Genomic DNA, 23,232 nt, shown 5'->3' on the forward strand with positions numbered 1-23,232 from the left:
TGTGAAAAACTTACCCCTGACATCCCCTCGGTACCTATTTCCATGTACCTTAAAACTATGTCCCCTCATGTTAGTCAATCGAGCCCGTGAAAAAGTTTCTGACTATCCACATTATCAACGCCTCTCATCATCTTATACAACTCTATCAGGTCACATCTCATCCTACGTCGCTCCAAGGAGAAAAGGCCAAGTTCAGTTGATCTATTCTCATAAGGTACGCTCTCCAATCCTGGCAGCATCCTTGTAAATCTCCTCTGCACTCTCTCTATAGTATCCACATCCTTCCTGTGATGACATGACCAAAACTGAACAAGTGAGGTCTGAATAAGGTCTTATATAGCCTCATGGCTCTTGAACTCAATCCCACGGTTGATGAGTGCCAACACACCATACGCCTTCTTAACAACACTGTCAACCTGTGCAGCAGCTTTGAGTGTCCTATCGACATGGACCCCAAGATGCCACAAAGATTGGAGGTGTTGTGGATAGTCTGAGGGTTGTCAGAGGTTACAGCAGGACATTGATAGGATGCAGAACTGGGCTGAGAAGTGGTAGATGGAGTTCAGTCATGCTCACAAGGCACTACCTGCCCTTGACAAAGCCATGCTGACTATCCCTAATCAGATTATGTCTCTCCAAATGCTCATAAATCCTGCCTCTCAGGACCTTCTCCAACAACTGGCCCACCACTGAAGTAAGCCTCACTGGTCTATAATTTCCTGGGTCATCCCTATTCCCTTTCTTGAACAAGGGAACAACATTTGCAACCCTCCAATCCTCCAGTACTTCTCCTGATGCTTTTGACAATGCAAAAATCATTCTAGCCAACTCCTCTTTGATACCTCTGTAATTCCCTTTACTCCACTGTAATACTGATATATCTGACCTTAGTTTCTTCTTCTCAAATTTCAGGGTGAATCTGATCATTTATGATAACTTGTCCCTAAAGGTTCTTTTACCATAAGCTCTCTAGTCAATTCTGGTTCATTGCACAACATCCAATCCAGAACAGCTGATCCTCTAGTGGATTCAACCATGAGCTGCTCTAAAAAGCCGTCTCTCAGGCATTCTAAAAGTTCCCCCTCTTAGAATCCAGCACCAACATGTTTTTCCCAATCTCACCTGCATATTGCAAGGTGTATATCACCCTCCCATTTAAAAATGTTGAGGACTCAATCCAAGATGTCCCGGGCCCTTTCCTTGCCAGGTCTAATGCCTTACAACTTCTGTACCACACAATGATGCAGCCCAAAAGGACACTGCCACTGGTGCTCCTAAAGAAAGTTGTTAGAATGGAGGCAGGGAGTCCTACATGCCTCAATCTTCTCAGGAAAAGTAGATGCTGTTGTGCTTTTATGACTAATGAGGAATTGTGCTGTGGGTCCCAGTTAGATTGTCTGTCATGTGCACACCAAGGAAATGTGTGCTCTCCGCTTTCTCCACAGCAGAACCATTGCTGTGCAATGGAAAGAGGTCACCCCGTGCCTTCCTAAATTCCTCAATCATCCCTTTTGTCTTGTCCATGTTGAGACTGAGGTTGTTGTTCTCACACCAGTTGACAAGCCTCTCCACCTCCTCTCTGTATGCTGCCTCATTATTATTGCTCATGAGGCTGTATTATCAGTAAACCTGATGATGGGGTTTGAACTGGATCTGGTAGTGCATTCATAAGCCAGTAGAGTGAACAGCAGCAAGCTGAGCATACAGCCCTCGGCGGCACCAGTGCTCAGCACGATGGATCTTGAGATGTTGCTGCCAATTGTGACTGCGGTCTTTCCATCAATAAGACCAAGATTCAATTACAGAGAGGGGCGATGAGTCTCAACAAGGACAGTTTACCAACCAGCCTCTGAGGGATGATCATATTAAATGACAAGCTGAAGCCAATAAGCAATATCCTGCCACATGAGGCAACATTTCATAATTTTATATACATCAACCAAGTACTTCCTCAGCCTCCAGTGGATGAAAGTTTGTCCAGCCTCTCCTTATATGTAGCTAAAATTCTCTAAACCAAGCAATGAGGACACAAGAGACAGCAGATGCTGGAATCTTTAGCAACACAGAAAAAGCTAGACAAGCTCAGCAAGTCAGACAGCATCTATGGAGGAAAATGGCCAGCCAATATTTGGGTCGAGTCCCCTCATCTGCACTAGCTCCTGGAGCAAACAATATTCCAGTGAACCATTTCTGCATTTTTGCTAAAGCCTCAGGTGCAGCTGGAAATGCTGGTAATAGTCAGCATTTATAGTCATAGTAATAGTAATAGTCATCTTATCCCTGTTTTTCTCTCCACAAATGCATGTCGAGAGTTTATTTTAGTTGCATATCACTGGAATGCTCAGAATCAATCACAGAGAAAAATATAAATAAGGCATCACATATATATTTGGGTATTATTTATGTTTTTCATCGAATTTTTATTTGTTGTTGCCCACTACAGACTTCATGCAATGTGATCCACTGATTGATATCCATTGATACTTGAGGGAAAGAGAATCAAACAAAACCTAAAATAAAACACAAAGTAGGGGAAACACTTAACGGAACAGGCAGTATCCGTGGAAAGAGAAAAGGAGTTCATGTTTCAGTTGACCACTACTTATGGGAAATAACTGAATGCAAAAAGGCTGCAAAGCTTCTAACATTAAAACAGTGACAATATTGCTAGAACTCTTCATTGGGGTTAAGGCATTCTTGTATGACCTGATACTGTGAAAGACACTGTAAAAATATAAGCCTTAATAGCTGTGTCAGTTCATGCATTAGCCAGTGTTCATATGATCCTCGTAATCCAAGGGTTAAACGTTGTTGGGAAGGAGACAGATTTGCTCACATTCCTGTTTATTAATTCACGGAAAAATGAGAAAACAGGCTAATGGCACACTCCTTTGCAAAGCAGCTCCCTAACAGGAAAAGTCTAGACCAGGGGTGGCCAAACTTTTACATTCCATGCGTCAATTTTTTCACTCACGAGTTCAGATGCGCCATACAACTCTTGTACCCCCATTCAATTCTTGTAAAAATATGTTAATATAGAAATCGTGCTTGAAAAAAATCGCATCTGAGCTTGTGCGTGAAAAAATTGACACATGGAATGTAAAAGGTTGGCCACCCCTGGTCTTGACCCGCACATGAAGAGAAGCTGAGATGCTAGTGAGAACTGCTGCTGTATTCCTGAATATTGTAAGGAGGCATGGGATCCAAGGGGACATTGCTTTGTGGATCCAGAAGTGGTTTGCCCACAGGAGGCAAAGAGTGGTTGCAGATGGGTCATATTCTGCATGGAGGTCAGTTACCAGTGGTCTGCCTCAGGGATCTGTTCCAGGACCCCTGCTCTTCGTGATTTTTATAGATAATCTGGATGAGGAAGTTGAGGGATGGGTTAGTAAATTTGCTGATGACAGAAAGGTTGGGGGTGTTGTGGATAGCGTGGAGGGCTGTCAGAGGTTACAGCGTGACATTGATAGGATGCAAAACTGGGCTGAGAAGTGGCAGATGGAGTTCAACCCAGATAAGAGTGAGATAATTCATTTTGGTAGGTCAAATATGATGGCAGAAAATAGTATTAATGGCAAGACTCTTGGCAGTGTGGAGGATCAGAGGGATCTTGGGGTCCGAGTCCATGGGACACTCAAAGCTGCTAGGCAGGTTGACTCCGTGGTTAAGAAGGCATACGGAGCATTGGCCTTCATCAATCGTAGGATTGAGTTTAAGAGCCGAGAGGTAATGTTGCAGCTATATAGGACCCTGGTCAGAGCCCACTTGGAGTACTGTGCTCAGTTCTGGTGACCTCACTACAGGAAGGATGTGGAAACTATAGAAAGGGTGCAAAGGAGATTTACAAGTTGCCTGAATTGATAAGTATGCCTTATGAAAATAGGTTGAGTGAACTCAGCCTTTTCTCCTTGGAGTGACATTGGATGAGCGGTGACCTGATAGAGGTGTATAAGATGATGAGAGGCATTGATCGTGTGGATAGTCAGAGGCTTTTTCCCAGGGTTGGAATAGCTAGCACGAGAGGGCATAGTCTTAAGGTGCTTGAAAGTAGGTGCAGTATGTCAGCAGTAAGTATTTTACACAGAGAGTGGTGAGTGCGTGGAATGGGCTGCCGGCGGCGGTGGTGAAGGTGGAAATGATAGCGTCTTTTAAGAGACTTCTGGATGCATACATGGAGCTTAGAAAAATAGAGGGCTGGGGTAAGCCTAGGTAGCTTTAAGGTAAGGACATGTTCGGCACAGCTTTGTGGACTGAAGGGCCTGTATTGTGCTGTAGGTTTTCTATGTTTCTATATTGACAATGTCAGAAATAGACAAAACTCTGAGACAATGTTTAAAAACTAGTATTTGCCAAGTTTTCTCGGCTCAGTAGTCAGGCTCTTAACCTACTCAGCAGACCATGGATCAAGGCCTCTTCCAGGTGCAACAGACTGATCGCAAGCTACAAAGTTGATGGGACAGTCATTTCGACTAATGACTAAAATGGGTATCCTCCTAAGCTGCTGTTAAGAAATCTCATAATTTTCTTTAAAGAACAGAAAAATTCACTTCACGTCCTAACTGACGGCATTCCTCAACTGATGTCACCAAAAGTTAACCAGCTAATTTTCTTTTTTGATCTATCAGACAACGCAATAGCCACAGCTCTAGACACTGCCCTTACACATCTGGAGAAGAGGGATGCTTATGTGAGAAAGCTTTTCTTGGACTACAGTTCTGCATTCAACACCATAATTCCCTCCAGGCTTGACAAGAAACTCAGAGACCTGGGCCTTCACCCTGCCTTATGTAGCTGGATCCTGGGCTTCCTGTCAGGTCACCAGCAGGTGGTAAGAGTGGGCTCCCTCACCTCTGCCCCTCTGAAATTCAACACTGACACTCCTCAGGGCTGTGTACTGAGTCCCCTCCTTTACTCTCTGTATACCCATGACTGTATCACCACCCACAGCTCTAATCTGCTAATTAAATTTGCTGAAAACACTACATTGATTGGCCTAATCTCAAATAGTAATAAGGCAGCCTACAGAGAGGAAGTTATCAGCCTGACACAGTGGTGTCAAGAAACAACCTCTCCCTCAATGTCGCAAAAACAAAGGAGCTGGTTGTGGATTACAGGAGGAATGGTGACAGGCTAACCCCTATAGGCATCAATGGATCTGGGGTTGAGAGGGTGAACAGCTTTAAGTTCCTCGGCATAAATATCATGGAGGATCTCACATGGTCCGTACATACCGGCCGTGGTGAAAAAGGCACAATAGCGCCTCTTCCACGTCAGACAGTTGAAGAAGTTTGGTATGGCCCCCCAGATTCTAAGAACTTTCTATAGGGGCACAACTGAGAGCTTCCTGACTGGCTGCACCACTGTATGGAAACTGTACTTCCCTCAATCGCAGGGCTCTGCAGAGAGTGGTGCGAACAGCCCAGCTCATCTGTACTTGTCAACCCCCCTCTATTCAGCACATTTACAAATACAGGTGTGTTAAAAGGGTCCAAAGGATCATTGGAGACCCGAGTCACCCCAACTGCAAACTATTCCATCTGCTACAATCTGGGAAACGGTACCGCAGCATAAACGCCAGGACCAACAGGGTCTGGGACAGCTTCTTCCACCAGGCCATCAGACTGATTAACTCATGCTGATGCTACTTATGTCTATGTTATACTGACTATCCTGTTGTACATAATATTTATTATAAATTACTATAATTGCACATTTGAACGGAGACGTAATGTAAAGATTTTTACTCCTCATCTATTTGAAGGATGTAGGTAATGAAATCAATTCAATTCAACTAAGGGATACTTGTGTGCACAGTGGCCTGGTGTACATAGAAAAATTAAAACTGCCAATCTTCCCCTGCCAGTTTTCCTCTGCTGTTTTGAAATGAACTTTCTGTGAGTAGAGATAGATGCCAACTGGATAATGTCAGTAGAAAGAAAATATTTCTTCTCTTCCATTTCTGGATTCAAATTATTTAAAGCCAATTCTTCTAAGAACCCTACAGGAAAAAAGTTTGCAAGCAACAGTTATGAGCAATAATTCTAGGTGAACACTTCTTGCTTACTTTTCCACTTTCTGATTTCCACAGAAGGGACTACCATGGATGTATATCAGAGGTGGGGTCAGTGCACTGGATGAAGATCTGGCTGCCACCTTTACCTGGTAGCTGTAAACTCTGCCTGGAACAACCTCCCTGAAAGTAAATTATTATCAAACATTAGCAACATTCCAGAGTCCTTGATAGAGAACAACACATATAGAGCAGTAAGCAATTACAGAAGAAATGGACAATAAACTCAAAATCAAATAAAATTTGTAAAACTATATTCAACTCTCCAGAAAGCCTATGACGCTGGTAAAACTTTCATGAGGGAGGTCCCAGGCCTGAGCAGCACTGTGACAGCACAGGATACGGGGCAAATTGGCTGTTCAACTGAATAAAGGAATGAAGAAATAAACTTCCTTCAGTCATTCTTTTCAGAAATAATTGCTCAAAAATCCGATTATCAACAGTGAAGACTGGGATGGAAAGTGCAAACAAGGCTGGAAAGATCTTGCGGCTGAAGGCGATAGACCTCTATACACATATCTAGACATATTTCTTCAATCATCTCAGCCTAAAGATAGTCATCAGAAACCCAGCAATTCACATGGCAGCTCAGAGCCAGGCCATGGTTTAGCTTGTACATCTTTGATTGAAACCTTCTGTCAGGCTGTTTTCTCCCTGCCTTTGAAATAACTTTTGGAGTGAGTTCAGACATTGGTTGCCCATGCATCTCTCCATTCCCATTAATGACCTGCTTTTCAAACTTCCTGATTTTTACCCTAGATGTAAAACATATGTCAGATGAGATGTGATTTTGTTACAGATTGTAACATATTATCACCCACCAAATCAAACAGGAGAGTCCTATATGACAGGCAGGCACCACTACTGACAACAGTGCAGGCATCTGGGTGGGGGGGGGGGGGCGGGTTATTTCCTAAAACCTCTGCTGTCTCCCAGTTCTCACACACAAATTTCTTGACAGGCAATGGAGGAGACTGATACATCCATTGCCATAATGCTTAAAGTAAGAATAAGAGCACCACAGTACAATTCTCCTTCCATGTTCAGTTTCTGCATTCTAAAATTAAATTAAAAATTTAGCTGAAAAACCTTGTACTTTAAATCGGTCATAAAGATCAAATAAAGTTTAACCCAAAGTTTTCCTGCTTCATTCTTCTCTTAAATCAAAACTCAAATAAATCTTTATTTGGAAACATAAAGCAGGTTGTCACTTATTTATACATTGAAATATGAAGCACAGTAGTAATGCTGGAAGAGCCACTCCCTCACAGCAATGGATGTCTGGATTCCATCCTGACCTCTGGTGATCTCTATGTGGAGTTTGTGTGTTAGTGTCTAATGAAGTGTGATCCTGTTACAGATTGTAATTTATTATCACCCACCACATCAGACAGCAGGGTCCTCTATGACATCACAGGCACCCTGTGGTGTCACAGAGACCTGTCGGTTTCTCTCGTGTCCTCCAGTTTCACCTCCCTGCATCCAAAGCTGTGTAGGTTAGTAGGTTAACTGGCCACAGTGAATTGCCAGTAGTGTGCAGGTAAGTGGTAGGATCTGGGAGGGAGTTAATGAGTATGTGGGGAGAATACGTCAGTGGTGGGTAAATTGATGGAAAGTATTCTTAGAGATTGTATATATAAGTATCTGGATAGACAGGGTCTGATTAGGAACAGTCAACATGGATTTGTGCGTGGAAGGTCATGTTTGACAAATCATTGAATTTTTTGATGAGGTTACTAGGAAAGTTGACGAGAGTAAAGCAGTGGATGTTGTCTATATGGACTTCAGTAAGGCCTTTGACAAGGTTCCACACAGAAGGTTAGTTAGGAAGGTTCAATCGTTAGGCATTAATATGGAAGTAGTAAAATGGATTCAGCAGTGGCTGGATGGGAGACGCCAGAGAGTAGTGGTGGACAACTATGTGTCAGATTGGAGGACAGTGTGTAGCGGTGTGCCTCAAGGATCTGTACTGGGTCCAATGTTGTCTGTCATTGATATATATTGTAAACAACTGGGTTCCCAGCACTGAGCCTTGCGGTACTCCACTAGTCACTGCCTGCCATTCTGAAAAGGTCCCATTTATTCCCACTCTTTGCTTCCTGTCTGCCAACCAATTCTGTATCCACATCAATACCTTACCCCCAATACTGTGTGCTTTAAGTTTGCACACTAATCTCCTGTGAGGGACCTTGTCAAAAGCGTTTTGAAAATTCAAATATACCACATCCACTGGTTCTCCCCTATCCACTCTACTAGTTACATCCTCAAAAAATTCTATGAGATTCGTCAGACATGATTTTCCTTTCACAAATCCATGCTGACTTTATCCAATGATTTCACCGCTTTCCAAATGTGCTGTTATCACATCTTTGATAACTGACTCTAGCAGTTTCCCCACCACCGATGTCAGGCTAACCGGTCGATAATTCCCCGGTTTCTCTCTCCCTCATTTTTTAAAAAGTGGGGTTACATTAGCCACCCTCCAATCTTCAGGAACTAGTCCAGAATCCAAAGAGTTTCGAAAAATTATCACTAATGCATCCACTATTTCTTGGACTACTTCCTTAAGCACTCTGGGATGTAGACCATCTGGCCCTGGGGATTTACCTGCCTTTAATCCCTTCAATTTACCTAACACCACTTCCCTACTAACATGTATTTCCTTCAGTTCCTCCATCTCCCTGGACCCTCTGTCCCCTACTATTTCAGGAAGATTATTTATGTCCTCCTTAGTGAAGACAGAACCAAAGTAGTTATTCAATTGGTCAGCCATGTCCTTGCTCCCCATAATCAATTCACCTCTTTCTGTCTATAGAGGACCTACGTTTGTCTTAACCAATCTTTTTCTTTTCACATATCTATAAAAGCTTTTACAGTCAGTTTTTATGTTCCCTGCCAGTTTTCTCTCATAATCTTTTTTCCCCTTCCTAATGAAGCCCTTTGTCCTCCTCTGCTGGACTCTGAATTTCTCCTAGTCCTTAGGTGAGCCACTTTTTCTGGCTAATTTGTATGCTTCTTCTTTGGAATTGATACTATCCCTAATTTCCCTTGTCAGCCATGGGTGCACTACCTTCCTTGATTTATTCTTTTGCCAAACTGGGATGAACAAATAGGACATACATGGTAAATGGTAGGGCATTGAAGAATGCTGTAGAACAGAGGGATCAAGGAATAATGGTGCATAGTTCCCTGAAGGTGGAATCTCATGTGGATAGGGTGGTGAAGAAAGCTTTTGGTATGCTGGCCTTTATTAATCAGAGTATTGAGTATAGGAGTTGGGATGTAATGTTGAAATTGTATAAGGCATTGGTAAGGCCAAATTTGGAGTATTGTGTACAGTTCTGGTCACCGAATTATAGGAAAGATGTCAATAAAACTGAGAGAGTACAGAGGAGGTTTACTAAATTGTTGCCTGGGTTTCATCTCCTAAATTACAGAGAAAAATTGAACAAGTTAGGTCTTTATTCTTTGGAGCATAGAAGGTTGAAAGGGAACTTGATAGAGGTGTTTAAAATTATGAGGGGGATTGATAGAGTTGACGTGGATAGGCTTTTTCCATTGAGAGTGGGGGAGATTCAAACAAGAGGACATGAGTTGAGAGTTAAAGGGCAAAAGTTTAGGGGTAACATGAGGGGGAACTTCTTTACTCAGAGATTGGTGGCTGTGTGGAACGAACTTCCAGCAGAAGTGGTTGAGGCAGGTTCTATGTTGTCATTTAAAGTTAAATTGGATAGATATATGGACAGGAAGGGAATGGAGGGTTATGGACTGAGTGCAGGTCAGTGGGACTAGGTGAGAGTAGGAGATCGGCACGGACTAGAAGTGCCAAGATGGCCTGTTTCCGTGCTGTAATTGTTATATAGTTATATGGTTAATAAAAAATGGAGCGAATGAAGAATTAGTACTAATGAGCAGCTGATGGTTGGTGCAGATTTCATGAACTGAAAGGCTTGCTTCCATGCTACATCTCTATGACTAAAATGATGAATTTTATGGTGTTTAGTGAAGGGCTGGCTTCGTTCTTTAGTATATAAAGGGATTTTGTAATTAATTATCTATACAGTACTTATCCCAGGAGAGTTTAATTTTCAAAAGTCTTCTGTCTGAAGCTGCTTACCTCCTCAAAAATTCAAGCAAGATCTTCACCATCAAAATGTAAGCTGTTATCATTCTAAGATGTTCTTCTGTTGAATTTTTGAAGACTTAAGCAGGGGAATAAATATGGTATTACTATGGATGTAATTTCGCTACATCTTCAGAAATAGTCTGTGAAAGACTAAGAAAATCAGAGAATGCTGAGTCAGGGGAAATGCAGAAAGAAAGGATTTCTAACTAATTTCAGGGCAGAAAGCAGGGAATGAGAGTGAAAGGTAGCTTTTCAGAGTGGCAGACAGTGGTTAGTGGGGTTCCACAAGGAGCACTTTTTGAGATCACCTTTTACAATTTATATCAATAGTTCATAATTTGGATTCAAAAACACACATTTTGGAACATGTGGTGGGATCAGAGGGACCGCAGTATTTGAATAGAGGCATAATATGTTTCAAGAGGATATTAAATTTGGAGGAGGAGCAACAAATTGGCAGTAGTGTTTCAACATGATACTCTTTGAAGTTGTACACTTTAGCAGGAAGAATTAGAGAAGTCAGTTGTTATTCGGAAAGTACAAAGGAACCTCAGTATTCAAATAAATCAACACTATAAGTTGTGCATTAAGTTAGCAATGGCTGAAAAGAAAGCAAACCAAATACTGGAGTTTATGTTCAATGTAGAAAAACGAGGATGGTGGGTCTGTTCCAACCCTTGGATAGGCCATCCTTAGAGGTCTGCATATTGCTCTGGTCACCAGATAACAGAAAAGATATAGTGCCCCTGGAAAGAATGCAGAGAAGATTTATGATGAAGCAGCCAGAAAGTGGAGGCCATACGTATCTGGAGAGGATGAACAAACCTGGCTCTTTGGAGGGAAGATGACTGAGAGATGAAATAATATGGGGGCTTAAAACAATGAAAGGTTTTGATAATATGGTTACAAAGAAATATTCCATTTGTGGAGTGGGGCATAACTAGTCACTCAGAAACCCAGTAAGGATTTACCAAAAGAGTGGTGAACATGTGAAACTTCCTACCACAAGGTATTGCAGTAGATAATATAGATGCATTTCACGGAATGCTGGAGAAAATAAGGAACAGAGGGCTGTGGTACTGAACTTAATAAATTAGATGAGGCCATATGGGAGACTTAAGTGGAGCACAATGGTTTTATGGATATTAAACCAAAAGGACTGTTTCTGTAGTATGCGTCCAACATAACTCAGTGCTAGTTTATTTATGATGGCGATTCTGAACCGTTCATTCCCAATTTTCATTCTTCTAAATGTCATGCTACTTCATTTTGTTCTAATTGCCCCCTAATGGATGCAAAACATTGCTTACCTCAAACCTGCAAAGGAATAGTGGAGTTATCCCTGGTGTCGAGCCAATCACAATCTCTCAAGCACAATCACTAAATGGCAGCTTAACTAGCTATCTGCACAAACAGATTACTTAGCTTCCTACATCTCCCACTCATGTTATATGCAGCTAAGATATCTGTACAGTAGGTGTGTTTTATACCAATGCATCTTCCAGTCTTAAGGTACAGCTTCTCATTGCAGTAACTCACCAGTCAGTGAATGTTCTTTCCTTTTGCGTGACAGTCAATACTCGACCCTTCTGAAATGGAGGATCCCTTACAATCTTATACTTCAGGGGTTTACACACAGTGCACAAGGGGTCCTGAGACCTTGAAGTCAAGAGCACAGCATCCAGTTCCAACTTCTCATCAAAGGTATAGATCTTCACGCCAGCCACTTTCCTTCTGATGTTGACTTGGACAGTGAGCGGGATGTTGCAGAAAGTATGGTAACCACCCCCTAGATGGATCTCCTCTTTGTCATCAGTCACCAGATTTATGGAAGAGATGCCCCCTTCCAAACCAGCAGACAGGTAAGTCACCCAGATAGAGAGATACTTGGCGATGACAGGGTAGGCAAAACGTACGTCTAGCATGCAGCCATCTGGCTGGGGACAAGGCACTGTCATGTTCATACGGTAAACGTGAAGCTCAGGGCTCCATGCCCGCAGGCTGGGTTCACAAGGCTCATCCACATCAGGCGATCCTGTAGTAAACAAACACTGCTCTCAATGAACCATCCTCATGGCTAGAATCTATACTTCCACTATATCTTTCACCTCCACCAGAGTTCCCAGAAATCAAATGATACAACTCAGTAACTTCAAAGTTGTGACTGCAGAGTATGGAAAGAAGCAGGGTATCTATCTAAAGTTAATCCCACAAACTGCAATTACATAAATGTTAAGATCATCCATATTCAGTCTTGGTGATTGATGACAAAAATTGACAGGAATATTTGGAGAATTCCTGCCTCATATCAAACAGTACAATAGGACATTTACATTAATGAAAAAAGGAGAGGAGAGAAATAGGGGGGTGTAGAGAGAAGGGGGTGAGAAGGGGGAGAAAAAGGGGAAGGGGAGAAGGGGAAGAGGGGGGAAGAGGGAGGAAGAGGGGAGGAGGGGGAGGAGGGGAGGAGGGAGAGGAGGGAGAGGAGGGAGAGGAGGGAGAGGAGGGGGAGGAGGGAGGAGGAGGGAGGAAGGGGAGGAAGGGGGAGAAGGGGGAGAAGGGGAGAGGAGGAAGGGGAAGAGGAGGGAGGGGGAAGAGGAGGAAGGGGAAGAAGGGGAAGAGTAAGGGGAGAGGGGGAGGGGAGAGGAGTAGGGGGAAGGGGGAGGGGAGGGGGAAGGTGGAAGGGGAGGGGAGGGGGAAGGGGTGGAGGTGGAGAGTTGGGAAGCAGAATTTGTGATACTGTCATTGGGAAATGATGCTTTCTACTCAGTGTGCTTTGGAGTGACTTGGGTAGGTTGATTCAGAAGAGGCTAGACAGTGTTGGTGGCTAAGCCCCTGTGGCGGTCGGGGTATGGGAAATGAAGAATGGAATACTGTGCAGATATAAGGTGAACGGTTTGAAATGTTTCATGAAATAATTCTGGAAAGGATGCTGTTCACTGATCACGATGCACAAAATACAAAGAAATGTGGGATAAATTAATGAAAAAAATGTAGCCCTCTCCACCTCCACAACTCCTTGCGATCTCAACACATCTTTATTTTTGTTTTCACCTCATCCTGCTATCACCCTTTCCTATCCTGCTGATGTCTATCTGGTTCTGGCAACAGAATGAAGCTGCGTGCACCAAGGGAATACCATCGACTACCACCCATCTGACCTCCATTTCCATACCAGCATAGAAGCAACAATCGCTTCAGAATGTGATTCATGGGTGTTGTTGGCCAAGCCCTCACTATGCATCCAGATGCTCACCATGTGTTGTTTTCTGAATTTGCTGAAAGAATTTTCATTTTCTTCTGAGTAAATTACTCCAGACATCTCCAAATCCCGCAAAAGTATTGAGGACATTTTTCTCGAGTTCATCATCGGGTAAGGCCACCTATCGTACAGGGATCCGGTAGGATTTCCACTGCACCATAGTGTACGTGCCTATCTTCATGTGTTCTCTTCCCTGTGTGTTTTGAATTAGGTATGTGCACATATTGTAACTTGAGTAGGTATATTGATGTGTTTGTTGTGAACAAAATGACATGCAAATAGAAATCAGATACAGAGCACCTTACAGCAGATTGCTTCTTCTTCACGCAGGTTTAAATCATACTGCCAGATTTCGTAAGATAGATTTTTAACTGCTCAATGCTAATTTAGTGGTTCATTGACATTAAGTTAATCCATTCTCAAGAGTACAGTTCCAAACTTGTGTAATGCCCTGGGAAAGGTTTCTCTGCTAATGTAATGGTTTCTCTGTAGAAGCAGTGTTTGGCTTATGGCTAGAGATCACAGGGGCTTAGGAGTGTGCGCCATCTAATGAAGGGGGTGTTTTTATCTTGTTGTGTACCTGAGACCTAGGTGATCTGTGTCTTTTGTTCGGTGAGAGATGAAGAGAGAAGACGCCAGAAGGGAGAGGTTGAAGACAGCCAGATGGAGTGAACTTGGAGTGGGGCTGGGAGTCGACGAAGATGGTGAGATCGATGGAGGACCAACAGAAGGGAAACCGTGAGCTCCGACTAGTGCACATTAGACTGTTTCATTAAAATGGGCCCTTTTCCTTTTGTTTTACTTTACTAACCCTTTAGGCAAATTAAGAATTATAAAGCTAAATCGTTTAGTTGCACATGGTGTACTGTCTGTTACTTTGTGGTACTGATTTGTAACGGGGGAACAGATCACACAGCATCCACCCAAACAAGAGGTTTTGCACCTCAGATTTCACATGTTTGATGGGGCCAGAGACTGTTTTCCCTAGACTAACGCTGCCGGCCGAACTGGAGGGTTACACTTGTTATGTTGCTTCATGAGTAATCCAGGAGTCTGGACTAACATGGGTTCTGATCCAATTTTAGGGAGTTTAAAGACAGTTAATTAAATAGAGCTGAAATAAAATAGAGCTGGAATAAAACGAAGCTGGTATCAGTAACGGTGGCAATATAACAAATCTGCCCTTCAAAAACCGATTGCCTTGGTAACTTAAGGAAGAAAGCCTGTTGTGCTTACCCAATCTGGCCTTTAGGTGACAGCAGACACACACTAATGTGATTGACTCTAAACTGACCTTTGAAATGGCCACTCATTTGGATCGAACTATAACAACTAATGAAGATCAAATGGACCATTTGACAATTTCCAAGGAATCAAATTTGGACACATGGATGATATATCCAGACCATGACCAGTTTTCCTCACATGTGGGACTCATCATGAAAATGCCAGAACAGACACACCAGTGCTGGTGAAACCATGATAGACAGATGGGATTGAATGTGCCTTTATGTCTCCTCATTATTGTTTCCAGGCCCATTAGGTCCAATGGCTGGGAAAACAAATCTTTCACTCTATCATATGCATAAAGCAAAAAGGCTAACCCAAGTTACCATGCTGTATCTCAAAATAAAATAAGTAACACCAGCAATCCTAAAAACACAAGTGAATGTGGATAGGGTGTTTCATATAATGAGTGAGTGTAGGACAAGAGGGTACACCCTCAGAATAGAGGGACAACACTTTAGAACAGAGATGAAGAGTTATTTCTTTAGCCAGAGAGTGGTGAATCTGTAGAATTCATTGCCACAGACAGCTGTGGAGGCCAAGTCATTGAGTATATTTAAAGCAGATGTTAATAGGTTCTTGACTTAATCAGTGCATTAAAGGTTACGAACAGAAGGCAGGAGAATGGGGTTGAGAATGGGGTTGAGAAGGATAATAAATCAGCCATGATAGAATCACGGAGCAGATTCAATGGGCTAAATGGCCTAATTATGCTCCAATGTCTTATGGTCTCAGCCGATACATCAATACTCAGTCAATGGAAAGAGAAATCAAACTTGCAGTGTATTTGATCATAGCTGCCAGAATGGCTCAGTGGCCTCTGATGAGAGAAGCAACATGTGCATCTGCCTAATACATCACTGGCACATCCCTCCCTACCATCACGCATACCTACTGGAGGTGCTCCCTCAAGAAGACAAAATCTATTATTAAAGATCCCCACGATTCAGGCCATGGTATCATCTCACAGCTGCCATTGGACAGAAGGGTACAGAAGCCTGGAATCCCACACCACCAGGTTCTGTTTTTCTCTTCATGATGCTGCATGGTCTGCTGGGTTTGTCTGACCTTTCCTCTCTTTACTTTTTTTTTAACCATTTTCAGGAGCTGCAGTAATTTACTTTTCAAGCAAAAGCCTCTTGATATTGTCTTCATCAATCTGCTGCAGTGACCATCACATATTCGATGGACACATTCCATTACGTATTGCAACATCACCACCAAAAAACAGAAGATGATCAACCACAATTTGTATTCTCATGCCTAGCTTATCTCTCACCTATCTCCATTATTACCATTGAGCTAGGGTACCAACAGTGAGTTTGGTAGAGGTCATTCTGGGAGCAGCTTGGGAAGGTAAAAAGATGAACCTAATGAAGATGTAAAACTGGAAATGAGATTATTAGGCAGGAACTGGGGAGAGTTAATTATGAACAGCTGTTTTTGGGTTGTCCACATCCAACATGTGGAGGGTGTTTAATGACCAATTGCACAGAGTACAGACTTGGTATGTTCCAGTCAGAAGGAAGGACAAGGATGGCAAGGTAAGAGACCCTTAGATATCAAGAGGTGATGAATTTAGTCAAGAAGGAAAAGGTAAAGTATGTCAAGCTTTGGAAGCTAGAATCAAACAGAGTCCTTAAGGATTATACTGAAGACAAAAAAGAGCTCAAGAAGGAAATTAGAAAAGCCATGAAGGGCCATAAAAAGCCTTTGGCAAATAGGATTAAAGAGAATCCCAAGGTGTTCTATGAGCAAGAGGATAACAAGGGAGAAGGTAGGACTACTCAAGGATATTGGGGGATCATTTGCTTTGTTGTGGAGGATTTGGTGAGGTCCTTAATGAGTACATTACATCAGTGTTTACCAAGAAGAAGGATGTGGAGGATAGGGAGATCAGTGCTGAGCACATTAATATGCTAAGGCATTTCGAAGTAAAGGAAGAGGTAGAGTAAGAGCATTAAGGTGAATAAGTCCCTAGGACATACCACACATATTGAAGAGATTTCTGGGCCTTGACCAATACCTCTCTCATCAGAGGTCCCAGAGGACAGACAAGTAGCTAATGTTGATCCATTATTCAAGAAGTAAACCAAGCATAATCATGGAAACTGTAGACCAGAGAGTCTCACGTCAATGGTAGGGAATTTACTGAAGAGAATTCTTAAGGATAGTATTTATTTATGAGCACTTGGAAAACCATGACCTAACTAGGGAGAGCCAGCATGACTTTGTGCAGGGCAAGTCGTGTCTTACTAATTTGACTGAAATTTTTGATGAGGTGATGATGGTAATTGATGAAGGTAGAGCTGTGGGTGTTGCTTACATGGATTTTAGGAAGGCATTTGACAAAGTTCCTCTTGGAAGCCTCATCCAGAAGACTAAGATGCATGGGATCCATGGTAAATTGGGGGTTTGGATCAGAACTGGCTTGCTCATAGAAGACAAGGTAGTGGTTGAAGACACTTATTCAGGCTGAAGGTCTGTGATTAGTGGTGCTCTACAGGGATCTGTGCTGGGACCTCTGTTCTTTGTGATGTATATAAATGACATGGATGAAAGTGTAGATGGGGAGGGGGTTAGTAAGTTTGCAGATGATATGAAGATTGATGGTGTTGTGGGTCGTGTAGAAGACAGGCAAAGAATACAGTGAGATATAGATCAGTTGCAGATATGGGCAGAGAAATGCCTGATGGAGTTAACCCAGCCAAATGTGAAGTGTTGCACCTTAGTAGGTCAAATGTAAAGAAATAGTGTGCAGTATTGTTAAGGACAAAACCCTTAACAGTGTTGACAATCAGAGGGATCTTGGGATCCAAATTCATAGCTCCTAGAAAGTGGCTACACAGGTTGATGGGGTTGTTAAGAAGGCTCGCCTTTACAAGTTGTGGCGTTGAGTTCAAAAGTCAGGAGTTATGTTTCAACTTTATAAAACTCTAGTTAGGCTGTATCTGGAATATTGCATGTAGTTCTGGTTGCATCATTATAGGAAGGATTTCGAGTTTTTGGAGAAAATACAGAAGAGGTTTACCAGGATACCACTTGGATTAGAGACTATGTGCTATAACGAGACGTTGTTTTCTCTAGAGTGACGGAGATCAAGGGGAGAACTGACAGAGATCTATAAGATTATATGGGGCATAAACAGAGCAGACAGACAGTATCTTTTTCCAGGGTTGAAATCTCTAATACAAGGTGGCATACATTTAAGGTGAGAGGGGGTAATCTCAATATAGATGTGAGGGGCAAGTTTTTTTTTAACACTGAATGGTGGATATCTGGAATGTATTACCTAGGGTGGTGGTAGAGACAGATATATTAGAGTCTTCTAAGAGCTGCTTAGATAGGCACATGAATGTGAAGAAAATGGAAGGGTATGGGCATTGTGTAGGCAGAGGGGATTAGTTTAGTTGGCACACCATTGTCGCCCAAAGAGCCTGTTCCTGTGCTGTATTGTTCTATGTCCTGTGTTCAAAGTATTGTAAGTAGCAAAGGCAACATGATACAGACAAATGGTGCAGGAAATGGTAGGGGCCTGGAGAAAACAGAGACACCCAGAGGTGTAGCTACATAGTTCCTTGAAAGTGGTGAACTATATAGACAAGGTAGAGAAGGCAGTATTTTACAGGCTTACAGTATCTTCATTGGTCAGGACATTGAGTGGGTACTCTGTTAATGTGGTCCCTTCATCTTCTTTTGGATTTGTCAGCTTTCGGATCTGCCAAGAAGTCATTGCTCCAAGCTTTGATAAAATAGCTAAATTCCAAAGTCATTCTTTCTAATGGAGTCACCTGGATTTTGTGGGTTTGGAAATGGGTACTAAGGCCATCATGGAGACCAGAGACCCGTCCACAAATAGAGCAAGTGTCTGGGCAATCTGAGTTGTGTACATTCTTTCTGCCACTTACAGAGATCATGTGCTCTCATGATTCTCAGTACCATCCCGAGGAAAGGTGGATGATCATACTTTTCTCCAAGGAAGAAGAGCCTAAAACTAGGGAATATATATTTGAAGTAAGAGGAGGAGGATTTGAAAAGGTCCTGGGGGGAGGCTTCATAACCCACAGTCTTGTGCGTAACACTTCAGTACTACTTAAATCTAAATTCTGACATCACAATGAAAGGATTTGTGGATATTTGATTTATTTGTATTTCTAACAAGTGAGGGCAATTATTTTACATTTTAGGAGGATTGCACACACACACACACACACACACACACACGCCTTGATGCTTCAAATGGTTCTGTAAAGTTATAAACCAAAATCAGCTGTAAAGAGAAGCCTGTAAAAATGTGATTTAATGTTCTGTAATAAATTGGAAGAATAAGCTAAGAGTCGAAGTGCTTTAAAAGAGAAAACATAATGAAATTAAACCAAAGCCTAGTTGCAGAATAAATGGGCACTTGCACCAAAGGGGAATGGTGGGTGGTGGTGTATTGCTTCGCCTCTTGAACACCTTGCTCTTACCTACTGCCTCTTCAGGAGTCCAGTAGCCTGATGCATCACAGACACGAGGTGACGAGGCTGTGTGCGCGTACTGATAGAATTTTCCATTTTCATCACAATCTCCACACAATGTGCCCTCCTCTCTGCAGAAGAGGAGAAAAATAAGAAGTTTTGAGATTCATGCAATTGCATATCATCTTAATCGTAAAATGGGCAAAATCAAGGTCATACTGAAAAAAATTATTAACTTAAAAGGCCAATTTAATATTGCCCTCATTTTATTCAGTGAGTAACCAAGTCACAGGGACAGGGAGAGATCTGTATAAATCATCAGTCCAAGTTGAAATGGCTAATGACAGGATGTAAATAGCCCTGTACCCCCAATAGATCATGAAGGAATTCACTCAACGATATCTCCTACGTTTGAGTATAATTGGTGAAGAGACAAAGAGATATTTGTAACCTCATGCACTGTTAGCTTATCTATCAACAGACGCTGCTCAAGCTCTGAACAGTAGCAGAAAGCCAGCCGCTTCAGGAGCGGAAGCAAGATAAGACAACAGGAAAAATTAAGACCGACTATGTGCAGGTATAAAAACAGAGCAAGAAGTGCAAGAAAGACAATTTTTAAAGTCTTCTTGCTATCTAAAGGCACTTAACAATCAATAAGCAAAATAATAATAAAATACCCTTGAGGATATCAATAAAACCAGATATCAATCTCCGCCAGTAAATCTAAAAAATAATAAAATAGATTATCACTGTTGCATTTACAAATTGTAAATTTTAGAAACAAAATCCTATTTTAAAAAAGAATCTGGTTTACATAAAATAAATTACTAAAACATTCTATTCCAATGTAATTTCTAAAATTCTTTCAGAATATATTTTTTAAATAAATTCTCAAGTACAGAAACTGGAATTCATTCAGACTATCATTGTTCACCAGTCCACTAATACCTTGCACTTCATTTCATCATGGCATTCAAGTGTTTTATGACGTAAGATTATCAACTCACAGGTACTTGTTGAAGATAAATCTGTGTGTTTTTTAAATATCTGGGGAACAGTTCTTGGAAGACAAGGTAGGTGTGGTAATGTAGTGCTTAACACAAACAGTTAGAACATAGGGGTAATACGCAAATTCAAAGAGCAGTGGGCTTTACCCATGGTTGGTGCACTTCAAAGTATATCTTAAGAAAAAGAATGGCAGAGAATAGAACTTATGTAATTCACACTTTGCTTTTATTCTCTTGGTTTAATATAACAACAACATAAAAAAATCATTCTGAACCATTTTTTCCACATGTACAGGAATTAAAATAAAGCAGCTTCCTAGCTAGAATTTCAAGAGAAAGTCACACTTCCCATGCTCCATGTAAGAGTTCAAACAACAGTTTCAGATTAGGGTTCATTTATTTATCACATGTATACCAAAACATACAATGAAATGTGTTACATGTGTTAATGACCAATACAACCTAAGGATGTGCTGGGGCAGCCCACAAGTGTCACCATACATTCCAGCAGCAACAAAACATGCCCACAATGTTCAGCAGAACAGCACAAGCAGCAACAGCATAACCCAACAGCAAAACAAAATAATAACAGCAAAGCAAGCCCCTTTCCCCTTGCAACGCACATACACTGAAAGACCTCCAATTCCAGGACAGGCCACCTCCTGGCCTCCAGCCTCCAATGCACTTATGGACCCACAGCCCGAGTGCTTCAGTGATCGGGTCTCAACTCCTGAACTTGCTGACTACAGTCTTTGACCTTCAGGCTTCAATCTTTGGTGTCAAAGTGTTATCAGACCTAGTGTTATCAGACCGTTCTATCCCACTGTTATCAGACCCTTCTGTCCCACTGTTATCAGACCATTCTATCCCACTGTTATCAGACCCTTCTGTCCCACTATTATCAGACCGTTCTATCCCACTGTTATCAGACCCTTCTGTCCTAGTGTTATCAGACCGTTCTATCCTACTATTATTAGACCCTTCTGTCCTAGTGTTATCAGACCATTCTATCCCACTGTTATCAGACCCTTCTGTCCCACTGTTATCAGACCGTTCTATCCCACTGTTATCAGACCCTTCTGTCCCACTGTTATCAGACCATTCTATCCCACTGTTATCAGACCCTTCTGTCCCAGTGTTATCAGACCGTTCTATCCCACTGTTATTAGACCCTTCTGTCCCACTGTTATCAGACCATTCTATCCCACTGTTATCAGACCCTTCTGTCCTAGTGTTATCAGACCGTTCTATCCCACTGTTATCAGACCCTTCTGTCCTAGTGTTATCAGACCGTTCTATCCCACTGTTATCAGACCCTTCAATGGGCCACTCTTACACTGAAAGATGAACTCTTGATCTCCCAGTCTACCATGTCATGGCCCCAGCACTTTACTTGTCTCTCTGCACCACACTTTCTCTGTAGCTGCAACACTCTATTCTGCATTGTCTTCTTTTCACTACCTCAATGAGCTTATGTAGGAAATGATCTCATTGGATGGCACATAAAAAGAAGCTTTACACTGTATCTTGGTACAAAGAACCAAACTTGTGTACTCTCAAGCTTCTGTATCTTCTGTCCAATTGGAGAGTGGAGAAGAGGGAATATTCAAATTGGGTAGGGATCAAAGGAGGGTAGATGGCTCAAAGGTGGTTCATGAAAATGATTCCAGGTTTGAGTGGCTTGTCATATGAAGAGTAATTGATAGCTCTGGCCCTGTATTCAGAAGAATGAGGGGTAATCTCATTGAAACCTTTCGAATGGTGAAAGGCCTTGATAGAGTAGATGTGGAGAGGATATTTCCTGTGGTGGGAGAGTCTAAGACCCAATGACACAGCCTCAGAATTGAGAGGCTTCCTGTTAGAACGGAGATAAGGAGAAATTTCTTTATCCAGACAGTGGTGAATCAGTGGAATTTGTTGCCACAGGCAGCCATGGAGGCCAAGCCTGTATGTATACTTATGGTAGAGGTTGATAGATTCTTGATTGGTCAAGGCATAGAGGGATTTGGGGAGTTGGCAGGAGATTGGGGCAGAGAGGAAATTGGATCAGCCATGATGAAATGGCAGAGCAGACTCAACAGGCCGAATGGCCTAATTCTCCTCCTATATCTTATGATCTTGTGATCTTATATTATGCTACCCATGTGATACGTTTGCACCTCGCTTAAAGTAAAGACAAAGCTAGTCCTGCATTTAGAACTCCCGTGCGTCTTCTCTGAATTAATTTAATGTTTTGAAGTTATAAAACATAACCCATGCAAATATGAAAGGGGTATTTAAGAGGCACTTAGATAGGCTCAGAAATTTGCAGAGAATGTATGCATATGGACATTGCGTAGGCAGAAGGAATTAATTTAGTTAGGCATTTAATTACTTGTTTAATCAGGTTGGTACAGGTTGTGGGCCAAAAGGTCAGTTCTTGTGACATACTGTCCTGTGCTCTATGTTCCAGATTCCCCTGGAGAGGAGGTCTGAACAGGGACCTGATAGAGGTACGCAAAATTTTGAACACGTATTTAGGCAGACGTTGATAGATTCTTGATTAGTCAGGGCATGAACGGATACAGGGAGAGGGCAGGAGATTGGGACTGAGAGGAAAAGTGCATCAGTCATGATGAAATGGGCCAATTGGCCTAACTTGCCTAATAAACCAATACCCCGATCAGTTAGCAAATCAGAAATAAGGCCACCCTGCATATATTTAACATAGACCATCCAAGGGCAATGTTTAGTTAAACCAGGGTATTTATTCTAACCATTCAGATTTCTCTGAAAGATGTAGTGTTGTTACGATAAACTACATTCCCACCTAAGTAAAAGATGTAATTGTCAGCAAATCCATTCCACCAGTCTCCCAAATATTTTTTTTTGTATGTATAGGCTGTACTTAAATTGGATGGTCAAAATCCAGGGAAACACCTGTAACTTTTGTTTGTGCTTAAAATAAATGCTTGGATGACATCCATCTTGTAAAATAAATAACTTATAAATTCAGTGATTGAGATGATAATGAAATAATT

At 42.0% G+C, this 23,232-nt stretch overlaps 1 protein-coding gene across 1 annotated transcript in view; it reads right to left on the minus strand.

Moving 5' to 3' along the window:
* pappa2 (pappalysin 2) overlaps window positions 1–23,232 on the minus strand; it is a 507,671-nt gene that overhangs the window by 169,265 nt on the left and 315,174 nt on the right. Inside the window, exons 6-8 of the mRNA XM_072274753.1 lie at window positions 19,215–19,336; window positions 11,736–12,231; window positions 6,065–6,193 (exon numbers count right to left, since the gene is read on the minus strand). Coding sequence (XP_072130854.1) covers window positions 6,065–6,193; window positions 11,736–12,231; window positions 19,215–19,336 — 747 coding nt within the window. The remainder of the gene's footprint in view (window positions 1–6,064; window positions 6,194–11,735; window positions 12,232–19,214; window positions 19,337–23,232) is intronic.

Source organism: Mobula birostris, chromosome 12 (genome assembly GCF_030028105.1).
Source record: "Mobula birostris isolate sMobBir1 chromosome 12, sMobBir1.hap1, whole genome shotgun sequence".
NCBI classification, from domain to species: domain Eukaryota; kingdom Metazoa; phylum Chordata; class Chondrichthyes; order Myliobatiformes; family Myliobatidae; genus Mobula; species Mobula birostris.